Below are 13,350 nucleotides of genomic sequence, written 5' to 3'. Positions count from 1 at the left end.
TTGTGTATTTACTACGCCATGAGGGACATCGCAAATTCTTATTCACAGCTGCAGTGGCATACATTGATATGCCCAGACACACGCACCCGTTTTCACTCGTGGGTTTAGTTCTCTTGCATCTAGACCCTCTTGCATAATATGCTAATGATTCCTTTTAACTACCAGTTTCCAGGTCAGGCATTTGCTCCACCAGGGGAGTTAGTGGCACCTTGTGATTCCAAGCCTGCGTGTGTCCCATGTGATGCCATCTCTTACAGGTTATTCATGAGCATTTCTTGCTGATGGAATCAGAGTCCTGCAGAGCAGAAACACCCACTCACAAGCCTATCTGCTGCACAGCTGTTTTTCTGCAGTTAAACTCCCTTTGGGCCGTCGTCTTCTCCTGCATGATACAAGGAGCTCTCCCGGAAGCAGTGCGAGTTCTTTGTATCCTGTGATGGGGGCTGAATGCCCTTTGGGCTGTGGGAAAACTGTCTTGTCTGCTAATTGATGTGGGTGCCAGCCTGTCAGTGACTCAATATTCTACGGAGTCTCCTGCCCCACCATTGATGGAGTGACCAGACCCCGACAAGGGGGAGGGGGGAAAAGAGTGGGGGAGAATCAGGAATGGAAATAAGAAACAGGAAATAACAGGATCACCAACTCAGGTTTGGGATGGGGGGGGGGCAGACGCCAATAATCGAAAAGCAACAGGAATAATGAAAAGAGACAACAATATACTGAGGAAAGGGAAACATTTCAGAAAACACACCAAAGCCACTGTAAAGAGAAAGAAGGAAGTGAGTACACAGAGTAATAACAATTATTATTTATTATTTGTATTATGCTAGCGCCTGGGAGCCCCAATCACAGACCTCAGACTGCCATTGTGCTAGGTGCTGCACAAACACAAAACAAAAGACTGTCCCTGCCCCAAAGATCTTATACTCTGAGCATACAGCAAGAGATAACAGCTGGAGACAGACAGACCAATGGGAGGGGAGGGGTGAGGACAAGGAAACAATGAGACACTATTGGCCAGCACGATAGGCAGTGGACTCAGCACACCAGCAGCCTAAGCAATGTGAAAGAGGAAACACGGCAATGGCCTGCTCTTCAGAGGTACGGAGCACTCGCAACTCCAGCTGACGTCAGTGAGAACCGCAGGAGCTCAGCACAGCTATAAATCAGGCCATTTTTATTTAGGTGCCTAAATGTTCTATTTGGGTGTCTAACTTTAGGCATCCAGGTTTGAAATCTTTAGCCTTAATGACTTGTCCAAGGTCACATGGCACATCAGTGTCAGGATTAGACCTTGAGGCCGCCTAGTTCCCAGCCAGGTGCATAAGCCACTAGACCATGCTTCTGCTCTGGCATTTAGATCCACTATGTGTCAGTAATCATCATGAAACAAGATACCATGTTACGTGGGGATTGTACTAGGAGCATTGCACAATTTCACCATCTCTTCCTGTGTGTTCCATGTGGTCTAGTTAGGACATGGAGAAGTTTGTATCCTGTTGGTATTTACTGCTTCAGCCTTCCTCTCCCCCTCCACTACTCCTCACACAACTCCCCTAGGACTTCCCCAGGCACATCTGCTCCAGTGACTTCCTGTGCCCACTTCCCTCTCCTCCCATACACCACTCTTAATCTGAAGTAACTTCCAGTTCCCTTGCCGTTTACCCTCTTGCCCATAGCTTTCCACACCCATATCTTTCACCACTTGATGGTCTCCCATATCCATGCCCTTCTCTATTTCCCACTACCTTCTCCCCATGACTTGGCATATCCAGTCCTCCCTCTCAGCCAGCCTCCCCTTCACTTCCACACAAGCCCCTTTCCTTCTCCACAACACCAATCATCATCCAGCTACCTGTGGTAACTCCTGCAGTCAAGTGGAAGGAACGGATTTTGACACACACACACACCAGGCTTCAGCGTGGTGGCCCTTCAGCACCGTCACTACATGCTGGAGCACTTACAGGAAATGAGGTGTAGGTTGAGGTCATTCACCACCTACAGGCAGCAGGGAAGCAGTGGTCGGTTGGACACAGAGATAGAAGAAGTGACACAAATCCAGGCTGAGAGGTGGTGCGTTCTCCAGAGAGGAGGGAGGTGGCACTACCCCGGGGGGTGAGGGAAGGACGAGGAGGAGTGTTTCAAGGGAATGCAGAGGGTGGTGATGTATTTGTGTGTGTGTCTTTCCTCCTGCAGTTCTGCACCATGGAGGGGTTTGTCACAGCCCTGATAGATGAGTATCCCTATCTCCTCAGGGCCAGGAAGAAGCTCTTCATTGCTGTGGTCTGTCTTATCTCCTACATTGTCGGATTCTCCAACATCACCCAGGTACCTCTCCCTGTGCTCACTCCAGCGCCTGTTCCTGGTGCTCTTCCATCCACCTCCTTGTATAACAGCAGCAGAAGAAGCCTGGGGGAAGGGCCATTGTCCGTGAAAGGCACTAGGGCCACTGCTGGTCTGGGATTTGCCCAGCACAGTCATCTGTCCAGCAAACTGCAGTCTCCACATTAAATCTCAGTAAGTTACCATCAGCCTTGTAGTCAGTCTAGCTGGGACTCCTGTTGCTTCCCGGATGGGCCTATGTATGCCCTGTGGGGTGACACATTCTCTACGCAGAAGATTGAGATAAACCAAAAGAGAGCAGGTCTGGTGAGGCTCCGAGGCAGTGACACTAAGGCCCAGGCTCCATGTTTACTAGTGAGTGACCTAATGCAGAGATCTGTATACTGGGTGTATGGCAGTGAGGCCCAGGCTCTGTGTGCGGACTTCGGGACCCGGATCAGTGACATGGAGGCCAGTGTTTGGCTTTCCCACTTTGTGACTTCATGCTGGATGAGTCACAGAACATGGAACATCTGCAGAGACATCTGATGTGCAGCAGGAGGGACAGAATGGATTCATTTTACAAAGTGGCTTCACCTCACACTAGAGGGGGAAGGCAGCCACGCGAGAGTCCTGCTTCTCTCCCCACCCTGAGCCAGGCCTGAACACTCACTCCTTGACCACATTCCAGAGTACGTCTGTTAAAATGGCAGGAATTAGATTATAACAAAATGATGCATCTTTGTTGGCTTCCATGGGCCAAGGAAATTAACATACAAAGGCAAAATGATTAGATAAAAGTATTGATGATATTAATCCTCAGCTCCCCACCCAGGCTGTACTCCGTAACCAGGCCCCCTCCCCTTGGCTTTGTGTCCTCAGGGTGGCATTTATGTCTTCAAGCTGTTTGATTATTATTCAGCCAGCGGCATGTGTCTTCTCTTCCTCGTCTTCTTTGAGACCATCTCAATTTCCTGGTGTTATGGTAAGAGCAACTCACCTTGTTCCTTTGCTGCTTATCTACAGGCATAGAAGATGCCATTTTCAAAAGCCCTCAACACTAGCCATTGAAGTCAGTCGGAGATTGACAATTGACTACAGTGTTGGGCCAAAGCTGAAACCTTTTGAAAAACCCCGGGAGACACTCATCTTGCTTCCTCAGACAGCCACTCAGCTGAGCACACATTCACAAATGGAAATATGCACAGGCCTCTAGATTTCTCGAGGGTATGATATGAACAGGGCTGGCTCCGGCTTTTTTGCCGCCCCAGGCAAAAAAGCCTCCCGCCGCCCCCCGGCGGGGAGCGCGGCAGGGGAGGGCACCGAGCCTGGCTGCGGCCCCGCTCTCCCCAGCCGGCTGGAGCACCGGGGAGAGCGGCCCCGCTCTCCCCGGCTGGCCGGAGCACCCGGGGAAGGCGGCGAGCCCGGCCGCGGCCCCGCTCTCCCCGGCCGGCCAGAGCGCCGGGAGGAGGGCGGCGAGTGCGGCTGCGGCCCTGCTCTCCCCAGCCAGCCGGAGCGCCAGGGGAGGGCAGCAAGCCCGACCGCGGCCCCGCTCTCCCTGGGTGAGCGCCGCCCCCCTCCAGGTGCCGCCCCAAGTACATGCTTGGAGGGCTGGTGCCTGGAGCTGGCCCTAGATATGAATATAGAATTTGTTAGGCCAAATCTGACTGCTGAGCCATCTGCCCTGGTATCCTGGCAGTGTCCAATTCTGATGCTTCAGAGGGAGACCAAAGTCCCCCCTCTTCAGTAACTTGCCCATCCAATTGTGCAGTGCTGGGGTATTGGGGAATTCCTTCTTGACCCCTCCAAGGTCAATCTATAACCTAGTCTAGCTTACGATCTAGACCTTTGTTAGTTGATTACTATCACTGTCTTAGCTTGGGAAGCTGTAGATGTTTTTAGCGGTCATAAAATTATCTAGGTACCTGTTCAGATCCCAGTCCAGTGTTTGTGTCAATGGCCTCTACATTTTATCTGGGGAGTGAGCGTTACACTTCTCCACACTCACCTTAAATGTCTGCTCTCCTCTCTGATCCCACATGTCCTCCTTCTCCTGTTCTGTGTTGGGTCACTGGACAGAGGTGATGAGAATGGTGCTGAGATATCATTGCTGCTGCTAAAACACATTTCTCACTGTAGGTGTGAACAGATTTTACATGAACATTGAAGAGATGATTGGCTACCAACCTTGCAGCTGGTGGAAGCTCTGCTGGGCCTTCTTCACTCCCCTCGTTTGTGTGGTGAGAACAAAGCAACTCTCTTTGGGGAGGTTGATCTAGAAGGGCCACCTCACTGGGATCGTTCTGTGAGTGGGGGAAACACTAAATTTTTAATCTAGGTAACTCTGATCCAAATCCAGATCTGACATTAACCTCAAGTTGGTCCTAAGAAGAGTCAAAGCGACTGGCAGGAAAAGAAATATGCGGAGCCTCTTTTATTCTCCCACTTGAATCCCTGCAACTGACTCTCAGAAGAGAGGGGGGAGCTTGGCCTAGAACATGCAGTTAGTAATATGTCGCTCCTGTGTTTGATATTTCAGAAGCTGAACTGGTGATTTATGACTTTAAAAATCATTGTTGGCTGTGGAGAAAACTTTCAGACACTCTAGCTCCAGCCTCAGCCCCTCTCAAGCCTCTCTCAGCAGGAGGCACTTTCAGATATAATAGAATTGGCACTGATGAGCTCTCAGCTCCTCCGCTCCCCCCTCCAGCCCTTCCTCTCCCAGCAGGAGGTGCTATTGGGATTGCCGCGGGAATGCTGGGTGTGGGAAGTTCTTAGCTCCTGAGAATCAGCTAAGAGGAAGCTGTTTAGGAAATGGTTTGGGAGTGTGGTGTGCAGCAGAAGCTGAAGTAGGGAGGGATGTAAGTGCCCTGGCTTGGGCAGGGGCCTTTAGGAGCACTGACCATGGGGAAAACATTACCATGCATTCTCAGCCTGTCTCAGCCAGAATTGCTGTAGGAAATGGGGTAGAAACAGTCTCTGGTGGAATGAGAAGATTAGAGAGAAAGGTGCAGTTGGTGCAGGAACCCTGGCTGTGGGAGTAGCTGTTGGGACTGGTCTAGGAGCCCTGGCTCTTGGGGGCAGCTCTTGGGAATGGTGCAGGAGTCCTGGCTTGGGGGATGGGGAGCTGTTGGGAATGGTGTGGGAGCCCTGGCTTGCGGGAGGAGCTGTTGGGAATGGTGTGGGAGCTCTGGCTCGGGGGGGAGCTGTTGGGAACGGTGCGGGAGCTCTGGCTCAGGGGGGAGCTGTTGGGAATGGTGCGGGCGCTCTGGCTGCGGGGGAGGGAGGGCTGTTGGGAATGATGCGTGATTATTGACTATAACTCATAGTGAGAATTTAGGGAACTCTCAAAAGGACAAAGTCAGTGAATATTTCTGCTTGTGCCATACTATGCTGTGACTGCTGATCCTGTTCCTTCAGGGTGTTTTCTTCTTCAGTGTGGTTGAAATGATCCCTCTGACTCTGGGGAAATATGTCTATCCCCCATGGGGACAGGGCATCGGCTGGCTCATGGCTCTGTCTTCCATGGTGCTGATTCCGGGCTATATGCTGTACTACTTCTTCACCTCCAAGGGGACCATCAGGCAGGTAAAAGCAACTTTCCAACTTCTGCCTCTGCTCAATTATCTGTCCAGAGGGAATTTTGCACCAGCAACCCACTATAAACTTCATGCAGCCCCTGTGTCATTGTATTGACTCCTGTGGTCTTTGTAAACCAGGACTTCCCAAATACTCCCTCCTCATCCCCCAATACCCTCTGCGCTCTTCTGAGCTGCTCCTTATGCTTTCTACTACGTCCTGCATGACACATTCCATATAAGCCAATAGAAAGCCCTTCCTCATTGAAGCAAATTAATGCCTTAGGGGATTGGGGTAAGGAGATATGTGCCTTTACCTCTTGGCTACAATCCCTCACAGGTCTGTAGTGACCAAAAATTGTTACCTTCTCATTCCTGTTTGGTGTCTTATGTGAAACAAGTCAAGGGACTCTTGGTCCCATTCCTAGCAGACTGCTGTCCACATCAGCACAGCACTGTTACATAGAGAGATGTTTGAAAATCTTCCAACAGAATATTTTCCCATTGGAAAATGCTGTTCTGTCAGAAACACAACTTTCCAAGGGGACATGTTGATTCTGACAAAATTTCGTTTTGAAAAAAGAAATTGAAATGATGCGTTTTGTGAAGATCAGAACATTCTGTCTGGACCATTTCGGAAATGGAACATTTTGATTTTTTCATTTTGAAATGTATTTTATATTATAAAAATGTTTGGTTGTTTTTTTTTCAAAAAAAGTCAAAATCAAAAGGAAATGGTTTTTGACTGTCCTGGAACGAAACCTTTTCATACATCTTGTTTCATGGGAAATGCCTAAATTCTTTTTTGTTCCGATTTGGAATGAAAGCAAATGTTTGAAAAGGTGGAAATTCCAATTCCTGCCCGGTTGTAGCTATGAATGTCACTAACAGGCAATCTCAGCAAAGATGCCGTGTTCTGAATGAGCATGAAGCCTGAAGTAGCTCAGAGCCAAGGTCTATTGGTGAGGGAGGTTTGCACTGGAACTGGCTGTCTCATGGATAAAAAGGGCTGTCAGTCTCCTATCTTTCTCCGGCATTCAATTCACTTTAAAAATGAAAGAAAGACAGAGAGAGGCCTCAGCGCTGCACCAATATAGACCCCACCATAATGTCATTTTCTTTTGGGCCAGAAGAAGAGATTCAGTCAAAGGCTTTCACAGGGCATTACTCTTCTCTCTACTGATAGCAATAGGCTGAGAATCATGTTGAGAAATCAAAGCGAACAATCTCCACTCAGACCCATCTCTGATCCTTACAGATGATCCTTGCTCAGAGCTCCATAGGATGGTATGAACACTCACCACCCCTCCCCGCCACTCACTGGTAATGTGCCATGGGAGGAAATCCCTTCTTGTCTCCTAATTGGGGCATCAGTTCCTCCCTGTGTTTGGTTCCAATTCTATTCCCATTGAAGCTGGGGACAGTATTCTCCTGACTTCACTGGGAGCAGGAGCAGGCTGGGAGGGCCAGATTGTGATGTCCTGACTCACACTGAGTAGCATCAAAACCCTCAAGTACTTCCACTGACTTCAGGAGGGCGACTTGTACTATACCAAGTGATTAAGGATATCGCAGTATGCCCCTAAGTGAGCTGAATCCTTGTAGTTGTGCCTCTGAATCCATCTGTAACCTGAGATCCCACCTGGTGTCCACGTGATTATCCACGTTTCCACTGAATCCCTGTCTTGCAGGCCCATGGAGTGCGGTTATATTCTGTTGCTCCAGGAGCTCTCTCAGCATCTGGTGCATACTGACAGTATCAGTCAATGGGAATTAGAAATAACAACAGCGTGATTGGCTTCTATTTACCTTCCCCTCCCTTTGCTCACTCTATCAGACTCGATATCCCCGAGTGCACTGACCATTCTGCCAGTTCAGTGGAATGTCACTTTTTTCAGAGGCAGCCAACACACACACCCAGGCCCCCGGCCTCAATGATCCATTGCACTAGCAGGTGGCAGTAGGGAGAGAGAGAGAGAGAAAGTGTGTGTGTGAGAGAGAGAGAGAGAGGATTAGCTTGTAACAGAGCTGAGGCTGGAGGGAAATTAGATGTCAATGCAGAATAAAGGGGTTTTGACAGACAGGAAAGATTATAAACCACTTTAATCCTACTGAGCATGAATATAAGAAAAAAGCACATGAATGGCAGGAGAGCCTCACTAAACATTTCAGGGGCTTCACCCAGCAAGAAACACTTCAGATATGTCTGAGTACAGGGGCTCTTCCCTCTCCTAAAGGGGCTCTTCTCCAGGTCAGTGATGTCCATTCACTTCAGGCCCCTTTCCCCTCTGCTTCATGTTCCATAATTTAAAGCACCACTTCCCCTCCTGGAATTTAGCGTCCATGTCCATTCAACCCTAGGCTTCAACCCATACTGCTCAGACAATGAGTGTCCCCCCGCCTGAGGGACTGTTCTCTCCCACATTCCATCTCCCTGGCTGTCTTCCGGACACAGCTCTACCAGTGGACCTCAGTTTCATTTAGACTTTGATCCTGTCAGGTTGATATAAATGGGAACTCATGCTGGCATAAAGAGCCATGCAGGATCAGAGCCATAATCTGTAAATTCCTTGGTGTTCTGTAACCATTGGACAACATTTTTAATGAGAACTTCATGAAAAATGGAATAGAAAATGAAAAGTGGGTCCGTTTTAAATCCTTGTGAAATGGGAAGAACCTTGACATTTTTGGTCATTTAAAAAATGTTTTTGACTAGTTTTAGCGTCTAGGTGCTGCTACAACTGTGCGGTAACTATTGGCTTACTTTGTAATGGTGATCTCTGTTGTTCAGAAGAGAGAACTGTGTATAATAGAAGAGCAAAAGGGAAGTGATTACATTGCCAAATGGAGGTGTATGGTATCTGGAGCAATTGTCCTAATCACCTTCAGTGTTCACTATCCCCTTGGTAGCTCTCTTGCTGTAACTAGGGATGTCTCTTCAATTTGGAAAGAAGGGTTATGACCTGCAGCTTCAGCCACATGCCACGTGTGGAGGTGGTGGTGGTGAAAGGGTCTCCTCGTTTTCCCCTGGGTACTTGTGTCCTTCCTGTAATCTTTCTTTGTTCCTGGACAGCGTTTTCAGCAGATGACTCAGCCCACGCAAGAGGTGAATGTTCAGAACAATGGACTAAAACCGAAGACCTCACTGAATGGGAGAGTCTCCGATGCTGCTGTCTAGGCAGAGGGCAGAACCTCTTCATCCTGCTCTGTAGCTGCTCCCGCCACTGCCCTTTGACCTCCTCTGGCGCTGCTTGTGTGTCCCCAGCTTCACTGGTGGTTTCAGTCAGCGTGGGAAGGATCTAACGGAGGAGCCCTTTCATGGCACTGCCCCCTAGCCCAGCTGTTCAAGACTGTTTTAAATTCCATAAGGACAATGTGCAGTGACTGTCTTTGTAATTTATGATCCTAATCCATACCACAGAAAGGAATGTCCCAGGCCCTAGTTTCCTGCTGACCAGAGGTGGTATTTTCTATAGTAAAATAACGTCTCCTTTTTCATTGTGTTCTTCAGCCCCTCTTCTATACTAAAGTCCACCATGCACCCTCTAATGAACAGCGAGGGTGTCACAGCATAAAACCAGCTGTATTTTGGCTACGGATTCAAATTCCAGATGATTATCAATTAATATAGCATAAAGCACCTTTAATGAATAAATAGTCCTAAATGCTGTACAATGGATGCACCAACCAGGACTACAGAATATTGGTGGCTACTGGATACCCCTCAGCAATCTGGAGGGCTGCTGTGCTGTTGGAGCTGCTGTCCTTCAGCCACAAACACACCATTATTATTAGCAGTCGTTTATACAGAGCCATAGATATAAGATTCTCTTGTACTGGTGGAGGAGACATCCTTTATAATGTGGACATGCTCCATTCCAACACACCCTGGCATGGTGTTACAGCATCATAGGACACCACGTATGTGCCATATCCACTATCTACTCCCTAAAACGCCATCATGGTATCAAGGGAGTTGTCAGGGGGCTTATTCCTTCACCCTCTTACTTCCCTGGTCCTTTTCGCATGAACAGAGAGCAACAATAAGTCCAAAGGTGCAAACAATTTGATGTTTATTGGGGTGAACTTAGGGTTACCATACGTCCGGGTTTCCCCACAGCACACTATTACTGAAAAATGGCTTACGTTCTCATTTTTACCATATAATTACAAAATAAATCAATTGGAATATAAATATTGTACTTGCATTTCTGTGTATAGTATATAGAACAGTATAAACAAGTAATTGTCTGTATGAAATTTTAGTTTGTACTGACTTCACTAGTGCTATTTATTTAGCACGTTGTAAAACTAGGCAAATATCGAGATGAGTTGATGTATCCCCTGGAAAACCTCGGAGTATCCCCAGAGGTACGTTTAGAGGAAAGAAGTCATTGATAGCTGCTCCCCACACTCTGGAGACAGCAGGATCTTGCTATCTGACACAACCTCTCTTAGATGGCATTCCTGCAGTCATCTGAAAAGTCAGAGGTCCTTGCTGAGATTTTACTTGGGAGAATTCCCGCAGAAGGCAATAGGAGTTTTGCCTGAGTAAGGACTGGGTGAAAACTGCATCAGGACTTGAGGACCTATCTAACTTCCCTGGGGCTTTTACACATTGCTCATCACTGCAGGATAATCTAAACACTGCACAAAGCTGGCTCAGTGTTTGGTGAGATTAATAGGAAAGCTTTTCTCTTGTTTCAGTGGCCATTCAAGGGGTTGAATAATTTTTCAATGTATCTGCTCCACTTTTTTCTTTTCTTGGAGGTGCTATTTTCTTGTCAAGACAAGTTGTGAGAACACAAGAGAGAGTCAGATTGTACAAATAGCTCTCCTGAGAGTAGAACAAATGCTCAGTCCATTGTACTGTCATTGCGCAATAGAAAGCCAAAGGACGTTGCCTCCATAAGGCTTCCAACTATGCTTGGGACTCTTGCAACATGTAGAGATGGGCTTGAACTAGAAACCCGGCATCTGAACATACTGAACTTCAGGGTAGTTCACACCTAGATCTAAACTTTACGGCTTATGCCCAAAGCTCAATGTAACCAAGGACCACATTCAGAAACAGTGCAAGAAACTTGCCGGGGAGAATGGTCTGTAGCAGCTTTTAAAAAAACCCAAATCCCTGTTCTCTGTGGACACTGAAATCATGCTATGAAATGATTGTGAAACATCATCCTGGCCCCATGCCTGACCATCATTTTGGTGCATGGTGGTACCTACTATAATTTTCTACTGTGGACAGGCCTAGAGAGAGAGATCCCTCCTCCTATGCCCCTTTGCTATGTGTGCAGTTCCCCTGTCCCTCAGCCTTGTTTTTGTATTTGTCCAAATTCCAGCCGAGCCATTTTCTCTTGCACATAGCTGAGCCCTCCACGTCTCCTCTTTCTCTGCTTGACACAGGGTGGAATGTACATCTTCCAGCTGTTTGATTATTATGCTGCCAGCGGTACGTGCCTACTGTTCCTGGCCATTTTTGAAGTCATCTGTGTTGGCTGGGTGTATGGTAAGTGGAACACAAGGACCCAGGCTGCCATGGGAAGGATGGGAATAGCCCTGTCAGCCCCAGGGAAAAGCATGAGTGCCTCGTGCTTCTGATTTAATCTGTTCACCCATGGGATTCCTCAGTGCCCCTACACTTAGTGTAGGAATGATTCTTATCTCTGCTTTGAAAGGGATTTCCCCAGGCATAGGTTCTAAGATGTCTGTGTGTGTGTGTGTGTGTGTGTGTGAGGGGAACGGGGCCATGGAGGCAGCCACCCCCTATTCCAAGGTCCACACACACCGGGTTACTTCCTTGTGTAGACCTGGGGAAGCACAATCTCTCATAGAATCATAGACTTTAAGGTCAGAAGGGACCATTATGATCATCTAGTCTGACCTCCTGCACAACGCAGGCTACAGAATCTCACCCACCCACTCCTGTATCAAACCTGTGTCTGAGCCAGTGAAGACCTCAAATCATGGTTTAAAGACTTGAAGGTGTAAAGAATCTTCCAGCAAGTGACCCATGCCCCATGCTGCAGAGGAAGGCGAGAAAACCCCAGGGCCTCTGCCAATCTGCCCTGGATGAAAATTCCTTCCCGACCCCAAATATGGGGATCAGCTAAACCCTGAGCACGTGGGCAAGACTCACCAGCCAGACACCCAGGAAAGAATTTGCTGTAGTAACTCAGATCCCACCCCATCTAACATCCCATCACAAGCCATTGGGCATATTTATCGCTAATAGTCAAAGACCAATCTCATTATACCATCCCCTCCATAAGCGTACCAAGCTCAGTCTTGAAGCCAGATATGTCTCCCCCCCCCCTTCAACTCCCCTGGAAAGGCTGTTCCAGAACTTCACTCCTCTGATATATTTGTAGAGAGCAATCATATCTCCTCTCAGCCTTCTTTTGGTTAGGCTAAACAAGCCAAGCTCTTCCTGTCTCTTTTCATAAGACAGGTTTTCCATTCCTCAGATCCTCCTAGTAGCCTTTCTCTGTACCTGTTCCAGTTTGAATTCATCCTTCTTAAACATGGGAGACCAGAACTACACACAGTATTCCAGATGAGGTCTCACCAGTGCCTTGTATAACGGTACTAACCCCTCCTTATCTCTACTGGAAATACCTCGCCTGATGCATCTCAAGACCGCATTAGCTTTTTCCACGGCCATATCACATTGGCAGCTCATAGTCATCCTGTGATCAAACAATACTCCAAGGTCCTTCTCCTCCTCTGTTACTTCCAACTGATGCGTCCCCAGCTTATAACAATAATTCTTGTTATTAATCCCTAAATGCATGACCTTGCACTTTTCACTTTAAATTTCATCCTATTACTATTACTCCAGTTTACGAGGTCATGCAGATCTTCCTGTAGGATATCCCGGTCCTTCTCTGTATTGGCAATACCTCCCAGCTTTGTGTCATCCGCAAACTTTATTAGCATATTCCCACTTTTTTGTGCCAAGGTCAGTAATAAAAAGGTTAAATAAGATTGGTCCCCAAACCGATCCCTGAGGAACTCCACTAGTAACCTCCCTCCAGCCTGACAGTTCACCTTTCAATACGACTCATTGTAGTCTCCCCTTTAACCAGGTCCTTATCCACCTTTCAATTTTCATATTGATCCCCATCTTTTCCAATTTAGCTAATAATTCCCCATGTAGTACTATATCAAATGCCTTACTGAAATCCAGGTAAATTAGATCCACTGTGTTTCCTTTGTCTAAAAAATCTGTTACCTTCTCAAAGAAGGAGATCAGGTTGGTTTGGCACTATCTACCTTTTGTAAAACCATGTTGTAATTTGTCTGAATTACCGTTGACCTCAATGTCCTTAACTACTTTCTCCTTCAAAAAATTTTCTAAGACCTTGCATACTACAGATGTCAAACTAACAGGCCTGTAGTTGCCCGGATCACTTTTTCCCCCTTTTCTTAAAGATAGGAACTATGT

The 13,350-nt window shown here is 47.5% G+C and overlaps 1 protein-coding gene across 1 annotated transcript in view; it reads left to right on the top strand.

Annotated features, from left to right (window-relative positions):
• The window catches only part of LOC101942105 (sodium- and chloride-dependent GABA transporter 1-like), a 34,786-nt gene extending 24,691 nt beyond the window's left edge, over window positions 1–10,095 (top strand). The window contains exons 10-14 of the mRNA XM_065582153.1: window positions 2,197–2,328; window positions 3,205–3,307; window positions 4,462–4,562; window positions 5,743–5,910; window positions 8,974–10,095. Of these exons, the coding sequence (XP_065438225.1) occupies window positions 2,197–2,328; window positions 3,205–3,307; window positions 4,462–4,562; window positions 5,743–5,910; window positions 8,974–9,078 (609 nt within the window). The 3' untranslated portion in view covers window positions 9,079–10,095. The remainder of the gene's footprint in view (window positions 1–2,196; window positions 2,329–3,204; window positions 3,308–4,461; window positions 4,563–5,742; window positions 5,911–8,973) is intronic.
• Window positions 10,096–13,350: the final 3,255 nt, after the last annotated feature.

The sequence above is a fragment of the Chrysemys picta genome, chromosome 1 (genome assembly GCF_011386835.1).
Source record: "Chrysemys picta bellii isolate R12L10 chromosome 1, ASM1138683v2, whole genome shotgun sequence".
In the NCBI taxonomy this organism is placed as follows: Eukaryota; Metazoa; Chordata; order Testudines; family Emydidae; genus Chrysemys; species Chrysemys picta.
This window is presented reverse-complemented; position numbering and strand designations above follow the sequence as displayed.